Below are 22,508 nucleotides of genomic sequence, written 5' to 3' on the forward strand. Positions count from 1 at the left end.
TAATTATTAGATTGTCGCCTGATGCTTCAGGTGGAAATGTCTGGGCTCCGTGAGTCAGCAACGGTTGCCCTGAGGACAGGGGCTTGGAGTTACCTTCTCTGAGCCGCCCGCGATCTATACCGAGGGTGTACGTGGTTAACGCGTGGTGTGGAGGAAATGCAGGAGTGACTGAACTGGGGGGTAATTAGAGAATTTTCTGTCCCCAAGGAAGAAAGAACAAGGCTTCAGAGTCCCTGTACCCTCAGCCCCGAGGCCCTGTAGGGGTGGGGCAGGGGTGCCTGGTGAGTCGAATCTGCCGGGACGTGGAATTGCAGAGGCTGTAAGACGAGGCAGTGCCCCTCATTCATTCATTCATTCATTCATTCATTCATTCAGACATCTGTTGAGGGTCTGCCTGCGCCAGGCCGGGGTTCAGCCCTGAATAAAGCAAACAAAATCCCTGAGCTTGTAGAATGTCACTTCAGTAAGGGAGATCTAGGATGGGCAAAAGTACCAAGTAGACACAGGGAATGTCAGATAGTGGTAAATGCTGTTGAGGAAAATAAAACAAATTTAAGAAGGAGGAGGAGTGGTTAGTTCACGTGTTACATAGGTTGGGTGGGGGTGGGGGGTCTCAATGATAAGGTGGCATTTTGGAGATGTCCCAGGAGACCTGGGACTATCTGGGGAAAGAAAATACCAAGTGGAGGGAACCCCAAGTGTAAAGGCCCTGGGGCAGGGATGTTCTTGTGTTTAAGTAACAATAAGGTTACTATCCAAGGAACAGGGTGAGTGGCCGTGGTGGGCAGAATGGTCATCAATAAGGTTGGGCTGGGGCCGCCTGGGTGGCTCAGTCACTTAAGCATCCGACTTTGACCCAGGTCATGATCTCGTGGTTCGTGGGCTCGAGCCCCGTGTCGGGCTCTGTGCTGACAGCTCGGAGCCTGGAGCCTGCTTTGGATTCTGTGTTTCCCTCTCTCTCTGCCCCTCCCCAGCTTGCATTCTGTCTGTCTGTCTGTCTCTCTCTCTCTCAGAAATAAACATTAAAAAAAATTAAAGTAAGGTGGGGATGTTGGGTAACTTACAGCTTTTACTCTGAATGAGGAGGGAGACTGCTGGAGTTTTCTCGTAAGAATGACACATTCTGAATCACGTTAAATAATTCACTCTGCCTGTGTGTGGGGGACAAACCCGCAGGAGGGACGAACAAGGGTGCGAGTGAGGAGGCGGCTGGACGCAGGATTCTGGAACGCAAGGGAGAGGTTGGGCCGAAGGTACGGACTTGGGGACCGCCGTCACCGAGATGCTCCCTGAAGCCTGGAGACTGAATGAGGTCACCGGGAGGTGGGCGAGGCTGGAGGAGAGGTCAGGCCTCAGCCCCCGGACCGCTCCTGTGGCAGGGAGGCGAGGAGGGGCCAACAAGCCCGAGGCGGAAATGCAGGCCGGTTGGCAGGGAAGGGGGGTGAAGGACGTTCCTGCAAGGAAGGCGTGCTCCCCGCAGAGGCTCCCGAGGGTCCTGAACACGAGGGCCGGGGCATCCCCGCCGCAGAAGGAGAAGCCTCGGGAGCCCCAGCTGCAGGCAGGTGGCAGGGCGGCCTCCGCCCTCTCTTCCCTGGCACGGGAGCCTGTCCCCGCTGCCCGGCTCGGGGTCTCCCAGGCTGTCCTCGAGTCCCTGGGACCCCACACCTACCTTGATTGAGCCCCGCCGTCTCCTGCCTTCTCTGAGCTTCTGCCGAGCCGTGCGACAGCCCCAGGCTGGCTCAGGGGAGCTCAGCACAGATGTCGCTCTCTTCCCATTTGCTGCCGGACCTGTGACTCGCCAGGGCCGTCCGTGCGGAGAGGAGACCCGTCCTCCGAGGCAGCGCCTCTCCGTTCTGGCGGAAGACGGGACGGAACTCCCTTCGACACCTGCCTCAGGTCCCACGACGGCATTCGGGCGACGGAAAACACGATCGCTGCATCTGAGTTCATATTAGCCTGTGTGGATGAGTGCTCTCAGTCCGCGGACAGGCACGGGGGCGGCAGGGTGCCCGTGTGCTGGAGGCCACTGGGGACAGAACGCCGTCCCGAGGACAGAACCGCGGACAGCGCCCTGTCAGCAGAGCACGCCCACCCCGGCGCGGGGGCAGCACCTGCTGGATTCTGAGTCCAGCACCACACGGCCCCCTGCGGAACGCCTTCCCGGGGGACGTCACCACACCCGGTCCTGCGTCTCCGTGCCATCGTCACTCTGCCTGCAGGCCACGTCAGGCAGCCCCCGCCCTGCCCCGGTGCCCTCTGGGGGACGTGACTGCCCCCTGAGGCGGGCAGTTCTGCCGTCTGCCGAGCGCCTGACCTCGTCCTCCCAATAAAGCGGGTTCGTTCTGGGAGGGTGCCAGCCGGCCAGGCGGCGCGGTCCCGGGTCGTCCCTGCTGGGGGACACGCACCTGCGGGTGGCCGTCCCCGGTCTCAGAGCACAGCTGGCCTCTCCTCTGTGCCCTACGGAGCGTGAAGATGTCCAGAGCGTTACCTGCCCTGGAGTCGGGACGCGGAAGCACACGGAAGGATGGGTGCACACAGCACCGGCCGGACCCTGGTGGCAGGGCGACCCTCGATGTTCAGAGCCTGGGGGGGATTGAGAGGAGCGGTGGAGAAGGTCGCCTCCCGGCCCCTGCCTCCCGGAGAACGGCCTCCGTCGCCCCCACTCTGCCCTTTGCCGTCAGCGGGCTGAGGCGGTTACGTCGCTCCCAGTGACGGGACACTGCAGGGGCAGGGAGGGTCCCCACGGCCGCAGCCGCAGCCTGGGAACACGCGTCCTTCCGTCAGCGGGCAACGCGCGTCTTGCGTTGATGGCTCTGTTGAGGCCCGAAGAGACCCCACCACCCTGCTTGCGTGACCCCGAACGTGACCGGGAGCCCCTGGAGTCTTTCTTAGGGGTCCGGCCTGCGGGGGTGGGGAGTGGGCGGTGGGGGGCTCTGCATCGCCAGGTGGGTCACGCTCCCCCGGCCGCGGTGACAGCCGGGGACCGGAGGTGCGCGAGCCCGCGTCAGAGCGCCAGCATCGATCAGAGCGGCTCTCTGACCGCAGGGCCGTCCCGTACAACTGCTTCGGGCTTTACTCATCCTCAGCGTTTACCGAATCCTAGGTGTGGGAACGCTCCTTTGGACCACCTGCCGCTGAACAGAATAACCACCATGAGGAAAAGGTTCAGGTCAGTGAGCCTTGGCGACGCGTGACGGGGGCCGCGCGGGGGGGAGGGCGTGATGAGTGCCCTGAGCGGGGGAGCAGCGAGGCCGGGCGGGGGTGCCGGGGGTGGGGGGCGTGGGACGCGTGCGGGGCTGAGGGGAGGGAGGGGGCTGGGTGCACCTGCCGGGGGAGGAGGGACCTCAGGGTGCCGGGAGGGCGAAATTCAAGCCCCCGAGGCACGCGTGACCCCGGCGTCCCTGCCTCCCGCCTCGTGCGGAAAGCCGTCTCACGGATGCTCTTTCTTCAGGAACGGCCTTGGCCCCGTGAAAGACGGGGAGGCCCAGTACGCCGTGGTGCACTGCACGGGTTACATCAAGGCGTGGCCCCCCGCAGGTAAGCCGTGCGCTCTTCCGGGGGGGCTGGGTGCCCTCACCCGACTGTGCCTTCCCGTCGGGAGCGTGTGCCGCAAAGAGGCAGAGAGATGTGCTCGTCCTTTGTGCTTAGAACGAGATGATCTCTGTCACTGGGGCAAGTCCCGCTTCCGGGAGCAAAGGTTTCTGGAAAGAGCGATCCTGCGCGGGTGCTTAGAGCCTCCGCCGCTTCCTGCCGTCTGTCACCCGGAGCCCTGTGTGAGGTCGCGGTGGCCTCTGAAATGACAGCTGTCACTCTCACCGGGACGGTGCCACGGACGGCGGCAGGCGTCCGCGAGGAGCTGGAGCCCTGGCAACCCTCAGGTCGCGCGGGTGGCGCGGTAAACCAGTGCGGCTGCTTCTGGAAACCGGAGGGCCGGTCCTGGCCGCCGTGTGCCCGGGCCGCCCCACTCCCAGGGGCACGCGGGAGAACCGACAGCGTTTGTCCGCCAAGGAACTTCCAACAGGGGAAGCGGTGCCGCAATATCCTTGCACCTTGAAAGCGTCACGCCAAGCGGAAGAAGCCAGGCACCCAGGGTGACCCGTGATAGGATTTCATTTATGTGCAATATCCAGAGAAGGTAGATCCTTCCAGGAAGAAAATAGATGTGTGGTTTCCAGGTGCTGGGCGGCGGGACGAAGCGGGGTGTGGCTGTCCCGGGTACAGCGTTTCTTTTCTAGATGACACAAATCCTGAAATCAGATGGGGTGAGGGTTGCACAAGTCTACAGATCTGAAAACCACTGCCTTGTGCCCTTGAAGATGGCGGGTTTTATGGCGTGTGAGTTATTAATCAATCTGTTATTAAGCAAAGGAATATACGTGGTGTTGACCATCCGCGTCCCCTTGATGGCTCCGAACGTGGTCTGGCTCTGGGAACGTTCCCGGTCTGCTGGAGAACGTTGCGAGTCTGCTAGTATCGGATGGAGTATTTAAGTGTCCTCGAGGTCAGGTTGATCGATAATGCTGTGAAGGACAACTGTGTCCTTATTGATTATTCACCTGCTCGATGGATTGATCGCTGAGGGAGGCGCGTTGAAGTCTCCAACTGTAACAGAGAGAGGGCTTGCCTGCTCCTTCCGCAGTTTTGCCCACGTCTGCCTCTCATGTCTTGACGCTCCGTTGTATGGTCCACACACGCTACGGGTTTTTATGTCTTCTTGGAGAAGTGACCCCTCTGTCATTGCGTGATGCCCTTCCTTATTCCTGATAAGTTTCCCTGCTCCGAATCCTGCTTTGTCTGAAAATAATACAGCGACTCCAGCTTTCTTTGGATTGGCGTAAGCATGGTGTGTTTTTCTCCATTTTTTACTTTTAACCTGTGTCATAGTTTTTAAGATTTTTTTTTTAACGTTTATTCAGTTTTGAGAGACAGAAAGAGAGCGCAAGCAGGGAAGAGGCAGAGAGAGACGGAGACACAGAATCCAAAGCAGGCTCCAGGCTCTGAGCTGTCAGCACAGAGCCCAGCACGGGGCTCGAACCCACAGACCGCGAGATTGTGACCTGAGCCAAAGTCGGAGGCTTAACTGACTGAGCCACCCAGGCGCCCCTAACCTGTGTCATTATATTTAAAGTGAGCTTCTTGTAGATGTGTTGCTGGGTCCAGTGTTTTTACCCACTCCGACCATACAACTTTTAATTGGTGTATTTAAACCATTCACGTTTAATGGGATTATTCATATAGTTTACTCAATACCTACCGTGTTTTCTATTCCGTGTATTTGTTCTTTCTTCTCCCCTCTCTGTGCATTCCCTGGTTTCCACTGAACGTTCTGTAGGATCTCCTAGTCTCTCCTAGCGTGTCAGTAATATTTCCTTAAAAATATCTTTGTTGTTTGCCCTGAGTTGAAATACATATTTACAACTAATGTAAATCCACTTCCAAATAATACCGTACTGCTTTTGTGGGTAGTGCGAGGATCCCTGGACTCAGCTTCCCTTCCTCCCTCCCTCTCCCACAACACCGCTCTCATGGGCTACACTTACCCATGAGCACATTGTTACTGTTGTTGCCGGGAACACACGGAAATATATTAGCTCAATTAAGAAGAAAAGCGCGCCTGGGTGGCTCAGTCGGTTAAGCGTCCGACTCTCGATCCTGGCTCAGGTCATGATCTCACCCTTCATGGGTTCGAGCACCCAGGCGGGCTCTGCACTGATGGAACGAAACCTGCTTACAATTCTTTCTCTCTCCCTCTCTGTCTGCCCCTCACCCCATTCTCTCTCAAAAGAAATAAGTAAACTTAAAAATTAGGTTGAAACAAAAATAACGAAAATAAAAAAAAGTGTATTTCCCCTTAATTTATTCCTTTATGTATATCCGAGTTTCTAACCCATATTGTCTCCTCCTTCCTGAAGAACCTCTTTTAACATTTACCGCAGGACGGCTCTGCCGGGGGGTGAAGTCTCTATTTTTGTTTTTCCCAGGGTCATTATTTCTCCCTCACTCTCAAAGGATAATTCTGCTGGGTTTAAGGTTTTAGGTTGGCCTGATTTTCCCCCAGCACTTCAGATCTCCACGCCTTCCTTGTTCCTGTGGTTTCTGACGAGAAGTTCACGGAACTGGTACCTTTGTTTTCCTGTAGCCCGTGTGGGACTTTTTTTTTTTTTTTTCTGGCTTCTTTCAAGGTTTTTTCTCTTTGTCTTTGCTTTTCTGCAGTTCTAATATTACATGCCTCAGAAGCTCGTTTTATTTTGGTTTTTGGTTATTTATACCGCTTGGTAATTTCCGAGCTTCCTGTCTGTGGTTTGGTGTCCTTACTTTTGAAAAATTCGTGGGGGCGTCTGGGTGGCGCAGCTGGCTAAACACCTGACTCTCAACTTCCGCTCAGATCGTGATCCACAGTTCATGAGTTCAAGCCCCGTGACAGCATGGAGCCCACTTGGGATTCTCTCTCTCTCTCTCTCTCTCTCTCTCTCTTCCTCTCTTTCTCTCCCTCTCTGCCCCTCCCCCGCTCATGCTGTCTCTCAGAATGAATACACTTTTTTTAAAAAAGGAGAAATTTTTGAACGCTGTGTCTTCACGTGTTTCTTTTGTTCCGTCTCCTTTCTCTTCCTCCTGGGATTGCGACTGCCCGCGTATTATGTCGCGTTCGAACTTGCGTGGCGACTCGGGCGTCTTCTGTTCTGCATCTTTTCACTCTTTTCTCCTCTTTGCATTCTAGTTTTGGGAGTGTCAGTCGACAGATCTTCATGCTCACTGATTCTTTCCTTGTCGACGTCCAGGTTACTGATGAGTCTGTCGAAGGCATTGCTCGTTTCTCCAACAGTGTTTTTTGTTTGAATTTTTAAAAAAGTTTATTTATTTATTTTGTGAGAGAGCCGGGGAGGGACAGAGAGGGAGGCAGAGCCAATCCCAGGCAGGTTCCACGCTGTCAGCGCAGAGCCCGATGTGGGGCTCGAACTCACGAGCGGTGAGAACGTGACCTGAGCCGAAACCAAGAGTCTCCGACGGTGTTTTTTTATTTCTAGCATCTCCTTCCGGTTTCCTCCTGGAGTTTCTACCCCTCCACTCGTGTTACCCGTCCGGTTTTGCTACTGTCTGCGTCTTCCGTTAGAGCTCTTGGCATCTTAATTATAGTTATTTTAAATTCCCTGGGGGCGCCTGGGTGGCGCCGTCGGTTAAGCGTCCGACTTCAGCCAGGTCACGATCTCGCGGTCCGGGAGTTCGAGCCCCGCGTCGGGCTCTGGGCTGACGGCTCGGAGCCTGGAGCCTGTTTCCGATTCTGTGTCTCCCTCTCTCTCTGCTCCTCCCCCATTCATGCTCTGTCTCTCTCTGTCCCAAAAATAAATAAACGTTAAAAAAAAAAAAATTAAAAAATAAATAAATAAATAAATTCCCTGTCCAGCAATTTCAGTCTGTGTCATAGTGGAGTCTGGTTAAGATGCTGACTTTGTCTCCTCAGGCTGTGCTTTTTCTTGCCATTTAGCACGCCTTGTAAATCTTTGTTGGAATCCAGATGTGACGCGTCAGGTGATACCAACGGAGGTAAACAGGTCATAGAAGTTTAATTGAATTATTCCCGGAGTCGGATGTGTTTAATGTTTGCCATATATATACGTATATATCAGTTTGACATACAGACGTGCATGTGTCATATACTTTTAAATCGTGTATTTTTTATTTATAGATTTTTCTTTCCTGTATAAATCATAAGGCACATAATTGTCAGGGTGCTGCTTGCCTGAAGGGCCCCAGTTAGATTCAAGACTTTGAGCGAGCAGCCTTCACAGGTGTCCCGAGCCCAGACCTCAGCTCTGTAGATCTAGAAACAGTCCTGATGGGGCCCGAGAACGGACCAGCCCCGGCGAAGGTGGGAGTCCTTGCAGGCTGATGCCTTAACCAGGTGTGACCCATAATGCCGCGGGGCTTCCCCGTCTCTGATGGGGATGCTCACGCCCGTCGTCCGGGGGTCCCGTGAGGTTCTGAGGCTGCTGTGAGGCCAGATTTGCATCAGAAGGTTGTTTGACGAGAGGCAAACCAGAGGAGAGGCGTGGACAGCCTGGAGAGAGACTTTGCGCAGCAGCGCGGCTCAGGGAGCACACGCGACGGCCTGACCTGTGCCCGCTGCTGAGCACCAGACACGGGCCCGTCCCTCGGGGAGCACGGAGCCGTGTGGCTGGGGGGCCAGCACGCGCACAGGTGATGCAGGAGGGTGTGGGGAGACGGCCAGCCCCGGGGACGGTGGGGGGGCCTGATGCCCCCCGGGGACAGGAGAGCTTCCCGGAGGAGGCTCCTCACAGTGTGGGTCGGTACCACCAAGTCCAGCCCTTGGGACCCCTGTTCCAGGAGACCGTCTCGTTCCTGAGCTCCTCTCCTGAACTCGTCACTCTTACGATACCGGGCAAATTCCCCGTCCTGTTTCTGGCCTCAGAGTGCCCTCCTTCTGACCACCGTACTTGGGCTCCACGCCTACAATATCACGAGAACTGCCATGGTCATGGTGAGTCTAACGCAGAGTCCTTGTGGGTGAGCAGGAGAGAGGAGTCTGAGGCCCAGGGTGCAGGCAGGTGACTGTACCCAGAGCCCACAGAGGTGACTCAGGGCAGGCCCTTCTGGAGCCGCGTGTGGGTCCGTGCCTGCGAGTGTTTGTGTGCCCGGGGTCACGGGGCCAGTAGGACTTGGCACGAAGCCTTCAGTGACCGCCCTTGGAACCACACCATGTGCGAAGGGGTTGAAGGAGCCGGGGGTGTTTATCTTGGAGGAAGCGAGACATGATTTCTGTCTCTAAGTATTTGAGGGGGTGTCATATGAAGGAGGAATTAATCTTACTAAGGACAGTTCCAGAAGGCACAATTTGGACCAAAAGAGGAAAATTACCAAAAGGCAGATTTTTAACTCACTAGGGAGACATGAGCAAAGGACCGAGCAGGACAATAAAAATAGCTCTAAATACGAATACGTTCCACGCTCAACAAACGGGGAAAATTTAGTTTCTGGTCAGAGCTGCAAAGGAAAATAATTTCATACTGTCTCCTCTTACCTATCGAGTGGCAAAAAAGTCAAAAAGACAGAAAAATGTCGGGCTGTGCCGACAGCTCGGAGCCCGGAGCCCGCTTCCGATTCTGTGTCTCCCTCTCTCTGTGCCCCTGCCCCGCTCACTCTCTCTCTCTCTCTCTCTCTCAAAAATTTTTAAAAACATTGGAACAACAAAAAAAAGACAATACACCTCATTGGTAAGGTTCAGGAAAGTGGACACTTGGATATACCACTGGTGGGAATATTATAACTCAGCGCCAACCTTCCGAGGAGGAAGTTGGCCGTATCACCAAATGTTTTAGAAAGCGCATTCCTCAGCATACGGGGCTCGCGCTTCTAGGCATTGACTCCAGGGAGTCAATCAGAGAGACGTGTGTGGCACGTTTAAGCATCGTCCGTAACCGTGGAAGCTTCGAATTGGCCCAGATCTCAGTGGCAGAGAAGGGCTTAAAAAACAGCACGGAACATCCATTTGGTGGAGTACCGGACGGCCGCAGGGCAGGCCTGCTTTCGAAGGACGCTGAAGGACGCTGAAGGACGCAGCGGCGAGCCGCGAAGTGTCAGGCCAGCAGCTTCTACAGAATAACCGTCGTGACCCACGTGTACCTTTCAGGTGTGAATGAGTCGTGTCATCTGTGTGTTGACGAGGCGTGCATGCGGCGTGAGCCATTGTTACTCCCGGGGAGCGGAGCTCTGGTTACTTTCTTCTTTCCTCTTCGCTCCTACGTTTGCCCGGTTACCACGTGACTTTCGTAATCAGAGACAAAATCGTAAATTTTTTTTTCAACATTTTTTATTTATTTTGGGGACAGAGAGAGACAGAGCATGAACGGGGGAGGGGCAGAGAGAGAGGGAGACACAGAATCGGAAACAGGCTCCAGGCTCCGAGCCGTCAGCCCAGAGCCCGACGCGGGGCTCGAACCCACGGACCGCGAGATCGTGACCTGGCTGAAGTCGGACGCTCAACCGGCTGCGCCACCCAGGCGCCCCGACAATGACGTTTTAAAGAAGTCTCTGTGACTTTTCTAACGCACGCTGCGGACAGTCGGAGCGAGTGGTTGGTACTGAGTTCAGAAATGGTGCCTTTCTGTTTGCTTTTTGGTTTGGCCTCACGGTGTATCATTCGACTACTGGCCCCTGGGAACGTAGAGCTTCTGGAAAACAGGCCTGCGTCAAACCAGCCTGAGGCTGTGCTGCTCGTTCGTTGGTGGATAACTACATTCTTAGCACCTGTGACACTTCGTGCCTCCCCCTGAGACTCGAGACCGAGCTCAGGCTGCATCCTTCTCCTGCCCCAGGACTTAGCCCAGACCGGGCTCGGAGGGTATATTTCAAGAAGACTGGACGGACGGATGGATGAAAAGAAAGAAGGAGTGAAAAGGATGAACGAGACGAGAGTAGTTGACCTAGGGAGTGGACGTGGGAAAGAATTTCTTGCCAGAATTTCCAAAGGCGTTTCTAGGACCTGCTTTTCCAGAAATCTTTTCAGATGGAAGAAGGAGTCATCTGCCCTGGATGAGGTGGCTGGAGTGAGGTCATTGGCACACTCACCCTAGAATCAGGTCACGGGGCCGGAGGCCGGGAGGAGGAGCTCCCTCTCCGCTTGCACGGAGCCTGGTGAACGTTCTCCAGGAGTCGTGTCCCCGCCGGCCCCGAGCTCCTTAGTCGCAAACAACGACGTGCTTAGAAAGGATGAAGATTTCCCGAGCACCAAAGTGGCTGGCCTCGGCAATCTCTCAAGGTGCAAAGACGCGGACCTCACGGAGCAGACGGGGGTGCTCGGGAAGGACCCTGGGGAAGAAGCCGCGTGCAGCACGTGCACGTCCCCGCGAGCCCGCTGGGTGTGCGCTCAGAGCCCTGCCTGGGGCCGCCGACCCCACACTACACAGGGACAGCACAACGCGCTTTGGCGTGTCCAGAGGCCTCCGTGATTCGCCTCGCTGCGTTGTGTACCACATGGGTTTCACCTGAAGTGTTTGGGGTGTGACAGGGAGGAAAGGCGGGGTTCCAAAGACCGTCCCCTTGCCGAATCCCGCAGCTGCTTAGTCTGAAGACGCGGGCTGTGCTCGACAGAATGAGCAGGTGAAGAAGCGTCCAGAACGGGTTGCGTTTTGTATCTCGTGAGGTGTGTCCAGAGCGCGAAGGAGACTTTGACCTTGGGAAGACGTTATTTGTGGCCCCCACCGGGTCGTCATCGCCCTGTGGCCTTGCATTTCAGACGGACGTCCAGAGTTGAGCCTCTGTTCCGGTGACCGTCCTCTGACCTGCCTGGGTCGTCACCTGGCAACCCCTGGGAGACCTCTGGTGAAGGGGCCGTGTGTCCGTACAGGGCAGCAGCGGTCGGGCCCAGGGGAGGGGGAGCCCGAGCAGGGTCCAGGTGCTCCCGCCTGGACCACGAGGTCAGGACGGGGGTCGCTGTCGGTGCCCGCATGCCTTCCCAGCGGTGAGGCTGGTTCCTGCCTTCACTTTGCTGCCGGCCGGTCAGGGAGCCTCGGCCACGGCATGCCAGAGGCCGAGGTGTTTGGGGGTCTCGGCTAGAGTCCGTGGTGGCCAGGCTGGTGCTGTCCCTTCACCAGACGGCTCCGCCCCTGCGCCCGCCCACCTCTAGCGGCCCCACGCTTTTGCGCTTTGCTCGTTGAACACGACGTGCCTCCGGTTGAAAATCTCCAAAAGCTGCTTTGTCTGAACCGAGGCCACCGGCCCACGGGGCGGCGGCCGGCTCCCTGCTGTCTCTTACCCGCGGCCACCCTGTCCTGCGTCTGCACATCAAGCCTCGGTCTCCTGCTCAGCCCCTCGGTCTGAAGCCCCGGTCAGACAGCAGAGCCGTGACCTTTGCTTTGAGACCCAGAGCTGTGGTCCGCGAGGCCTTTCGGGGCAAAGCTGCCCTTCTGTTCCCACCATGGGCCGGGCACTTGGCTGGGCCCTGGGGACCCTCAGGCTGGTCGGGCCCAGCTCCTGCCCCCGTAGGTCCCGGTCCGGTGGAGGGGGCAGGTAGGCGTGCGGGTCACAGCAGAGCCCGGGGTCAAGGGTGGCAACGGAGGCACAGAGGGGAGAGCCCGTCTGCTGGGAGTGCCCTCCTGCTCGCTCTGGCGACCCTCCCCGAACGCCTCGCCGGCAGGCAGAAAGTCACAGTCGAGCAGGCATGTCGACAGGAGGGAGACAGAGGGATTGCCTCATTGAGAAAAAGCCTGGCAGGTGTAGGGAGAGCATGGATGGGGGCTGCAGGTTGAACAGCGACCTCAGCTCCCTTGGTGAGTGCTCGCCCTGAGCGAGGCTCTAGGAAAGGTCCCCTGTGTGCTTTAGGCTGCTGAGCTTTCGCGACGCCCTCCGGAGGCGCTGGCCCCGTCGTCATCCCCGCGGCACAGACGGGACACCGGAGGACACGCACGGTGCCGTTGCCGGCGGGCCAGGGGGAGCGCTGGGCTGTGAGACCAGGCCTTGCGGGTGCCCTTGCCACGGCGCCCCGCTTTCTGCCGGTGGGAGGGGTGCTGTGCCGGCAGCCGCGTGCGGTTCTCCGCGACCGGTGGGGGAGACGCTGCGTGGGCAGGAGGGGTCCCGTCCAGGGACCAGGCCGGGGTTTGGAGCCTGCTCTACACTGAGCATCACTGAGGCCGCTGCCGGTTGTTAAAGACCGTTGTGCGTGTTGAAGCCAAGCGGAGGGGAAGCGGGGATGGGCCCGGAGGCCTGGGGACCGGAGGAGACTCACCCAGGGAGCCGCAGGGATGCCTGAGTCGGAGCCAGGCCGTGCTGATGGCAAGGGGTCGGGGGTGCCGGGAAAGCAGGTGCGGGCTGGCCGCACGGCTGCTGGGGCTCGGGCTCCGGCCCAGGACCGACTCCAGAGTCCGCGGGTTCAAGGGTCACGCGAGATTGGCTCCCCTTATGTGTGCGCAGATCCATAGCACAGAGTTCAGGTACTCGGTCGTTGTCTTCCGTCATCGTCTCTCAGGACGGTCGCCCACCCTTGCTCGGCCCCCCGTGACTGCTCTGCTCACCCTCGTCCCCCCCAGACCGGGTTCCCTCCGTTATTGTATGTCCTGCCTCAGCGCCACGGTGACCCTTAACAGGCCTCTTCGAGAAGGGGGAGTGGGGGCACGATTCACAAGCCCTCGATGCGGCTGCTCCTGGGAACTCGCGGGTCGCCGGGCTCCCTGCCTAAGGGGCCCGAGACGGGCTTCTGTTCTGGGCGGCCTGCTTCCCTTTTCTCCCGCTGTGACATTTGTAGTTATCCCTGCAATTCAAGACTTTCACTCAGTCTGTTTTCATTAATTGTAACTGGTGCTGCATGGGCCCTCCTGGCTGACAACCCCCCCCCCACCCCATGACTCTGTCTTCACCGTGGGGGGCTCGTCTAGATTTTCCAGGTCGCTGCTGCTTCCCGGCCTGCCCCGCTCACACCTGCGGCCACGTCGATCTCCCGCGTCTGCCCCCTCCTGCTTCCACTGGTTTCTTTATCCCCCTCTTCCACATTCTGGTGGAGTTTCTCAGTCCTAATCCCCTCTCTGTGATTCCCATTTAATTTTGCAAAAACTCTGTTGTGGTACATTTCACGTGAGCTCAATGCTTGTTGAATTAAAGCTGTGTCTTTTTTGTAAATACGGTAAATTTAGGGGATCCCCCCCCCTTTTTTAAACTAACTTTTTCTTTAGTGGGAACATGAGCTGTGATTCCTTCACTCAGTCTCCTCTTTGTCACATGCTTGTGATTTTCCCACGGGGCTCGCCTTTCAGAGGCTGCTAGGCGGGCGTCCACTGTTGAGGCCGGAGGCTGGTTCCATCACTGACCGTGTGGGTTCCGGGATGGCCTGTCAGGCCCGACCAGGGCAGACGAGCAGTGCTTCCCTTTGCCAGTACCTGACCGGGGGTCCGTTTGTCTGCACCTGACAACAGGGTGGGGACAGAAGGAGACTGAAGTCACAAACAGCCCAGAGGGGGTGCCCTGATGTCTTCTGGGAGGTGTGGGTTCAAGGCTGGCTCTCCCTCATGACTTCCCCCATTCCACACTTGTCTCCGGCTGCCATAGCTCGAAGCTTGTAGGTTGGCCGTATCGGGGGCCTCCCACACGCACCCCGGGTGACCTTAACCTTCCTGTACGGGGGCTTGTGTCTTGCTCAGCTCTCCCCTTGGTGGTCTTGCCCAAACCACGCACACACAGGTCTGCTCACGCTTGCCCGTCTGCTCATGGGAACCCTGCTGCTTTCTGATGCTGACGCACGCTTCTCCCGGCTCAGGTTCTGGTCCTTTCCACGGTGATTTGGGAGGCCGGGGTGGTTAGTCAGGTGGTCTCGGTTTCCTCTTTTGAGCTTCAGAGCTCCGCTTTGCAAAGCAGAGGGCCCATTTCTTCAGAGTCACCAGCAGGAACGCTGACATTCAGCATTTTCCCAAGTATCTTCCGAGATCATGTGTCCCCAGAGAGGCTCCGTGAAGAAAACGCTCTGTGGTCAGTGACTTGGGAAATTTCACGTCCTGTTTTTCCCTCGTAGGGAAGCATATCCCAGAGGTGCAAACCGAAGTCTCTGAGAAGCCCTGATGAAACGCCTTTATCTCTGTTTAAACTATGCTTCCCAAATGTGTTTGGCCAGGGAAACTTTTTTTTTTGCCTAAAACTTATTAGTATTCCTCGGGGAGTATTTGGGACGTGTGCTGCGAACAAGTGGCCTGAATTGCTTGCGGCAGAAGGTGGTTGTTTTCTCCCCCTGCGTTTGGCAGGGTGCAGAACTATGTCTTAATTTCACATGTGAGGATGTGGGTCCCAGGACAGACTCCACCCAGCGTTACCGAAAAACAGGCCAACTTTCCATGAGCATCTGCGCGGGGTCAGTGCAACCCCGGGTAAGAAAGGAAGACACATTTCTGGCCGCTGCTGAGTTTTGCCCCAAGCAGAAGTTTCCAGTTACATGTCATTCATGCTGTTGTTTGTAGTAGTCGGGATTTATTTAGACCTGGCATTAGCGAAGCGGGTTTCGGAAAGAGAGGTGATCGAATGTAAGGCAAGCTGAGTTTGTGAAACCGAGTAGGAAACTACTGAAATCTGTTAAAATGGTTCGAGTTATCCTGTTCCTATTAAAACCCACTTTGCTCAGCGCTGCGGGTCCTGCCAGGAGGCGTCCCTTCCCAACACCCTTCCTCCAGGCCTGACCTCTGGCCTCCTCGCAGCCCTGTGCCCCTCTCTGTGCAGTGCTCTGGCTCTCTGTGCCCCCCACCAGCCAGGCGGCTCCTTGAGGGCGGGAGCCGGGCCTCACGCGCCCCTAAACCCCCAGGGGAGTCCGGGCGCTGAGGACCAGCTCAGACAGTGCGTTGAACCTGGCTGACTGCGCGGCTGAACTGCGACCTGGCGTTTGGACCCCTGGAATGTCAGAGCCAAGGAGAACCTTGAGCTCACCTCGGGCCAGCCCTCTCTGCAGAGGAAGCCCCGCAAGGCCGTGTCTCCGCTGACCCCGGTGTCTCTCCCCTGCCCTTAACCGCAGCCCAGGCCCTCCAGAGGACGCCTGCAGCCAGGCAGAGCCCAGCCACCGCATGGGGCCGCCTCTGTGACCAGTCTAGGGATGGCACTTTCCGTGTCACAGTGAGGGTGAGAGCCGGTTGTATCCAGTTGCCCACGCTGGGCACTGTTGCCAGATGCTTAATACGTAGTGCGTTGCCCCATGCCCCCTTCACGCTTCGTCGCCCTGTGCCCCTGTACTTCCCATTGTACAGATCACAACTGTCATGGTCCCGTCTTCTGAGGCTCTGAGAGGCTGGGCACTTTGCAGTCAGTAGGGGGTGGACCTCAGATTCCCAGGTCAGGACTCCTGTCACCACCACTGGGGGGCCTTTGTCCCCAGCAAGACCACTCTGTCCCCAAAGACTTGTCTCCTGTCGAAGCTGGTGTCAGCCACGGTGACCACGCTCCCTTGAAGGCCTTCTTTCCCGGGGCCAGGTTTGCCGCTCGGTGCCCTCGCTGGGAGGCTGACATCCTTGTCACCAGCATTCTGGGTACAAAGAGAGCGCGTGCCTCCCCGTGTCCAGGGGTGACCCCAGTGCTCAGCCGTCGCCCCCTGAAATATGCCCCCGGAAGGACACACGTGCCTTCTGCGCCACGGGCAGGCCATGGGCCGCCCTCCGAAGGGTGAGGAGAGACAGTGGAGCTCAGCCAGCCTGGGGCGGAAAGTTCTTCGTCCTTCTGTCTCGAGTATCTGCCCTTCGCATCGTCCCCCCCTTCCCACGGGCCAGGTTTTCCGGGTGCGAGCTGCCGGAGCCAGTTTGGAGATGCGCTCCCAGAGATGGAGCGAACGGCCCCCAAGTTGGGGGGCCTTGTAGGTGTTTTGAAGGGGGGCTTGACATCGGGTGGGGGCCGCGCTTTCAGGGGGTGCAGGGCGGAGCACGGCCAGGATGGGTGGCAGGGGAGGGGCGGGTGTGGATGTGGGCAGAGGGCTGCAGAGCTGCGGCGGGAGGACGGTTGTGGGGGGGCAGCTGGGTGGGGGGGGTGTCCACAGTCAGGGGCCATTGGAGAAAGGAGCAGCCCCTGCTGGGGTGCTGGTCACGGGGGGGGCGGAGGGTCCTGGAGGCGGCCGGGTCACAGAGCCTGCAAGAGGCAGGTGGCCACGGGCTTGGGTGGCAAAGAATCATTTCTAAGGACTGAGTGGAAGGGGCTCAGTTCGAGAAGGTGAGCAGAGGCAACGGGGCCTGACGTTCGCGGGGGAAGAATACGGAGCGGGAAGTGGTGGGTGGAGGGTGACAGCCGGCCGGGGGGCAGGTCACGGCCGTGGCAGGGGGGGCCCTCGGGTGCCCAAGGCAGCAGTGCTCTGGGGAGGCAGTGAGAGCACAGCCCTAGGCAGGCACGGGGACAGACAGACTGCCGGCCATAGCCCCCTTTTGAGCCACTGGGGGTTTCGATTCTAGAAGCCAGCTAGTGGGACGCGTGCCTGTATCTGTGAACTTGTCACAACCGAGAGCTGAAAATCGCAGTGAAGTCCCCCCTGCGCGGGCGTGCGGAGGACCGGGGGTTCAGTGTTCCTGTTCTTCCCTTGGAAAACAGCCCACTGCTGTCCGTGGAAACCCCTCCCTGTCAGGGAAAGTGACAGGGACTCGGCCTCACGTGGCCGGGGGCCCGGGAGGCCTGAGGTGAGGTGGAGGCCTGGAGAGGGGTGGCCGATGTGCCCCCGACTCCTTCCTCCCGATGTCCCCGCTGCACCTCCGTGGGGCGTTAGTGTCACATCCCCTTACCGGCCAGTGCTTTGTTTACAGGTTATGATTTATTGGAAAGAAAGCTCTCGGTCCAAGTTTATACAGAAAATACTCGTTTACAACTTGCCTTTTAGGCGAAAGAAGATGCATGTTAATTTTCATGATTTAGGGGCAGTTAATTTGGAAAAGGGGTGTTCCATCTCTGCCAGATGTTTTCGAACTAAACTCCTACCATCTCGGGTGCATTTTCCCTCAATTTGGGGATCAAAGGGTAGAGTCCTTATTTTATTTTAGTGTTTTTTAGTTTTTTTTTTTTTTTAATTTTTTTTTCAACGTTTATTTATTTTTGGGACAGAGAGAGACAGAGCATGAACGGGGGAGGGGCAGAGAGAGAGGGAGACACAGAATCGGAAGCAGGCTCCAGGCTCTGAGCCATCAGCCCAGAGCCCGACGCGGGGCTCGAACTCACGGACCGCGAGATTGTGACCTGGCTGAAGTCGGACGCTTAACCGACTGCGCCACCCAGGCGCCCCTAGTGTTTTTTAGTTTTGAGAGACAGAGCATGAGTAGGGGAGGGTTAGAGAGAGAGGGAGACACAGAATTCGAAGCAGGCTCCGCTCTGAGTTATCAGCATAGCGCCCAACACGGGGCTCAAATCCACGAACTATGAGATCATGTGCTTCATCTTCTAGGTCTTTTTCTATGTAAGAAAACAGTCGGAGGTCATGTTATATATTTTACGACACAGCTCGTGTTTTAACGGGTCACGGATTTCATGAATACGTTACCAAGCTGGTACATACACCACTAGTCCATTCTTTTCATTCTTTTAAGTGGCTGCATCAGATTTCGTCGGCCATTCCTCAAACGAGAGCACTGAGATCGTTTCTAGGTTAGGGCTCCGGCCGAGGGATGACCTTGTATGCAATTCTTACCCTTGAGTGTGGGTTTCTGCAGGGAAGTCTCCGCGTTGGTAGAGTGATGACCCAAGCCCCTTTCCGTAGATACTACCAAGTTCACCTTATGAAGCTGGAGGCCAGTGTGTCCGTTTTTCCACACTCTTACCAAGAATGTTTCCATGCGCTGGTAAGTTTTGCCCGTCTGATAGGTTTGGGGGGAAAGTACATATTTTAAATTGAGTGTTCTTCATTAGCAAAGTTGAGCATCTTCCCTTGGTGCATTGACTATCTATCTGCATTTGCCTGTGAGTTGCTTGTTCATGACGTACGCCCAGTTTCCTGTCGGGGGATGTGTTTTCCTCGTTTACTTAGAGAGGGTCTTTATAACATTATAAATATTAATCCTCTGTTTATTGTATGTTGTAGATATTTTCTTCTAGCCTGATGTTTAGCTTCTGATTTATTGTTTTTCACGCACAGAATGGATGAGGCACACAGAACATACTGTCATCTCTCTCTGCTGATTCGGAGCTCTTATGACAGAGTTCTAGTGCTGGACAGGAATTCACGTGACAATTCAAAGATGTCCTCAGGGCTTTTCAGCCCACTGCTGCCTCCCCTGTGGCTGTTGTTTTATTGGTGGTTTGTTTCGGTGGTTGTTTCCTTTTATGCTCCATAGGATCCACTGTCCTCAAATCCACCTGCTGGTGGCTGATGCTTGTTCCCTTGCATGTGCCTGTTTTCATCCTGTCCCCATCTGGGGACACAAATTGCTGTTTGTCATCCTTCATGGTTGAGACAATCAAACAGCCCAACTTGCTGGTATCCCGGGTGAGAGGAGATAAAATAGGCTGTGAGTTGGGGACTGGCAGCCTTTCCTGAGAGCAGAGCGCATAGACTATACCGAATGGTCTTTGGAACACCCGTGAGGGGAGCGGGGAAACGTCGTTCTGGTTGCCGAGATGATAATGGGTACTTCCCAGATGGATGAGGTGCTTTTGCAGGCTTCCGCCTTGCATGAGGGACCCCCCTGTCGCCTGGACATGTGTGTAACTGTGCCAGACTTCCGTGGCACCACGCCGCACCCTCCCCCCAGCGCCATTCCAGACCCTTCCGTCCACAGTGCCCACCAGTCCTGCCACTGACCCACCCAATTCTCACAGACCCTTGTCCCTAAAACCTCCCCCAGCGTTCCGCCAACAACTTCCAAGCCACTTTATTTGTGTCGTGTTGTCCTTGTTATGACAGCTTGTTCGCATCTGCTTTCCCCGCGTACGTGCTGCTCCTGGAGAGCAGGGGCCACATCACGCGCATTTCTGTGTTATTTAAGCTGCAGAGCACGGGGCTTCAGACACGGCGGGAAGCCTGGTGAATGTTTGGTGCCTGAATCTCTCTCTGCATCTCCCAGTTACACACCCCGCAGTTTCTATCCAGGAGGTACCCAGATTTACCGCTGTCGCTATTTAAAATCTTTAATCAGTGCTACTGAAAGAATTTATGCAACTTTACAATGAAACACTAAGTACGAAAACAGCAACGGCAGATAGGTTTTATTTGAAAGCCCACTTTTAAAAAAAACTTTTTTTAATGTTTATTATTTTTGAGACAGAGACAGAGCATGAGCAGGGGAGAGATAGAGAGAGAGGGAGACACAGAATCGGAAGCAGGCTCCAGGCTCCGAGCTGTCAGCACAGAGCCCGACACGGGGCTCAAACTCACGACCCGTGAGATCATGACCTGAGCCGAAGTCGGACGCCCAACCGACTGAGCCACCCAGGTGCCCCATTAGCGCATGTGACTCTTGATCTCAGGGTTGTGGGTTCGAGCCCCACACTGGGTGTAGAGATTACTTAAAAATAAAATCTTAGAAAAATAAAGCTGTGACTCGAAATGCTGTTATTATTAAATGTGAGAAAACTAGGAATTTAACTTATGAAAATAGAACTTATTTAACCTGTGAACAAGGAAAAGATAAGAAATTACCATGAGCCAAGTAAGAAGATGGAAGTAATGAAATAAAAATGAAAAAAATTAAATCTGAAAACAGAACTATTGTCTTATTGATAAACAAGTCTTCGTGAAGATGTGTAGAAGAGAAAGACGCTGAAAGCCTAATTCTAGTTTTATAAAAAGAATGAAAATAAATTGATGTTAAGAATGAAGAAATTTGTCAGAAAAAGTTTAAAACTTATAAACATATAGCCTGTGTAATTTAGATTGATGCATGTTAAAATCTTTAGGAAGAAAGCTAATTTCTGGGAAAATATATAACTAAATTTGAATTAAGAAGGGAGAAAAGATCAAAGCCAGGCAAGACATTGAAAAAACTGACAAAGAATTGCTCCCTAAATGGTACCAGGCCTGGAGGTTTTATGGGCAAATTATTAAACACTTCCGGAGTATAGGAAGAGATAGAAATGCACTGCTTTGTTTTTTAAAGTTAGCATGACTTTGATACAAAACTGGTAAGGGCATATTAAAAAAAAAAAAGTATGAATGCAATTTCATTTGTAAAAGGCGAAAGATTTATGCAATTTGAAGAGAAACCAGAGCATGAATGCAATTTCATTTGTAAATATAAGACACTAAATACAAGGGTCAGCAAATCAAATGCATGATTGCACGGTTGCTTGAGTGGTTTAACATTAGAAAATCTGTTCATGTCATTAATTATCCAAAAGACAAAAGCTATATGACAGAAATTAATTTCAGTTAGCAAATATTAAAAATAGATATCTTTAGAAACTAATGAAAGAACCGTATTTCCTTAACATGGACGAAACGGTCGTCAACACCTTACGGGATGCGGAAGCATCCCCAGTGAAGGGTCCGGGGCCTTCACTGCAGGGACCGGTGCTCCCCGGCTCCCTCACACAGCATTGCTGTGAGACCCCCACCCCCAGCAATCACGTGAGAAGAGGAAAGAAGGCACAATTACTGCTTGAAAGGAAGGAAAGAAAGAAAAGTAAGATGAAATTAACATCACTTGCAGAGGATGTGATGATCTCCCAGAAAAACCAAATCTAACCTACGGAAAATGTTTTAGGAGATTGAGTACAGAGCCATTTAGGAAATTCTAGAAAAAAAAATCAGTACCAGTTAGAAAAATACAATGTGAAAAACACCCATTATGAAGATAGCGACATTACAGCATACATGTTAAAAATATTAACATGACCTGTGTAAGAGTCCTGAGACACCTGGGGGCTCAGTCAGTTAAGTGTCTGACTTCAGCTGAGATCATGATCTCACAGTTTGTGGGTTCAAGCCCCGCATTGGGCTCTGCACTGACAGAACAGGCCTTCTTGGGATTCTCTCTCTCCTTCTCTGTCCCTCCCCTGCTTTCTCTCTCAAAATAAATAAAAATAAACATTAAAAAAAGAAATGCGTAGGATTAAACTACCAAATAATACTGAGGGACACAAATGACCTAGCTAACTAGCATCCTGCATAGTCTTTGAGACAAAGGTTTAGCATTATAAAGATCCCAGTTAGTTCCAAACCAGTGTAGAGATTTGATACAGTTCCAATAGTTGCCCCATTGAGATTTCTTTTAAATGAAAATTAATTCTCAAATTCATACAGGCCAATAAATATTAAAATAGCTAATAAAATCTCAATACACTGCTGGGGGGTAATTTCTGTACCAAATATGAAAATACGTGTGTTAAAACCTGAATAGTTAAAGTGTGCCACGAAAGTACAAATCAAGTTATTGAAGAAAAAGACCCAAAAGAGACCCAAGTATTTTTAGAAATGGGCTATGTGATGAGGGGAAGCATTTCGGCTAGCGGAAAAAGGAAAAAATTGGTCAGTACATAGTTTGAGGACAACTGACTAATCATTTGGAAAAACATGATGTCAAGCATATAAAAAATAAGTTTCAGATTTATAAAAGACAAAATACGAAATTTGAAAGTACTCTATGAAAATATAGGTGAATATTTTCCATAACTTTAGGGTAGAGGTCATTTCAAAAATTTTGTTTTAATGTTTGTTTATTTTGGGGAGACAGAGAGAGCACGAGCAGGGGAGGGGCAGAAAGAGAGAGAGGGAGACACAGAATCCAAAGCAGGCTCCAGGCTCCCAGCTGTCAGCACAGAGCCCAACGAGGGACTTGAACCCACGGACCATGAGATCATGACCTGAGCCAAAGTCTGATGCTCAACCGACTGAGCCACCCAGGCGCCCCTGGTAGGGGTCATTTCAGAGAATGAACCCCAAAGGCCAAAATTACAGGGTAAAAAACTGATCTATTCTTTAATAATATTCTGTGCAAACAGTAGGAAATACTTTTGGGGTGCCTGGGTGGCTCAGTCGGTTAAGTGTCTGACTTCATTTCAGGTCATGATCTCACGGTTCGTGGGTTCGAGCCCTGCGTCAGGCTCTGTGCTGACAGCTCAGAGCCTGGAGC

At 54.3% G+C, this 22,508-nt stretch overlaps 1 protein-coding gene across 7 annotated transcripts in view; it reads left to right on the top strand.

Moving 5' to 3' along the window:
* Positions 1-22,508, top strand: part of ARNT2 (aryl hydrocarbon receptor nuclear translocator 2) — a 144,860-nt gene that overhangs the window by 77,430 nt on the left and 44,922 nt on the right. For all 7 annotated transcript variants that reach the window (XR_006292997.1, XM_043553882.1, XM_043553887.1 and 4 more), the window contains exons 7-8: positions 3,104-3,169; positions 3,452-3,537. Coding sequence is in view for 6 of the 7 variants with exons in the window: in XM_043553882.1 (XP_043409817.1) it covers positions 3,104-3,169; positions 3,452-3,537 (152 nt within the window). In the remaining variant the exon portion in view is untranslated. The remainder of the gene's footprint in view (positions 1-3,103; positions 3,170-3,451; positions 3,538-22,508) is intronic.

The sequence above is a fragment of the Prionailurus bengalensis genome, chromosome B3, assembly GCF_016509475.1.
Source record: "Prionailurus bengalensis isolate Pbe53 chromosome B3, Fcat_Pben_1.1_paternal_pri, whole genome shotgun sequence".
In the NCBI taxonomy this organism is placed as follows: Eukaryota; Metazoa; Chordata; class Mammalia; order Carnivora; family Felidae; genus Prionailurus; species Prionailurus bengalensis.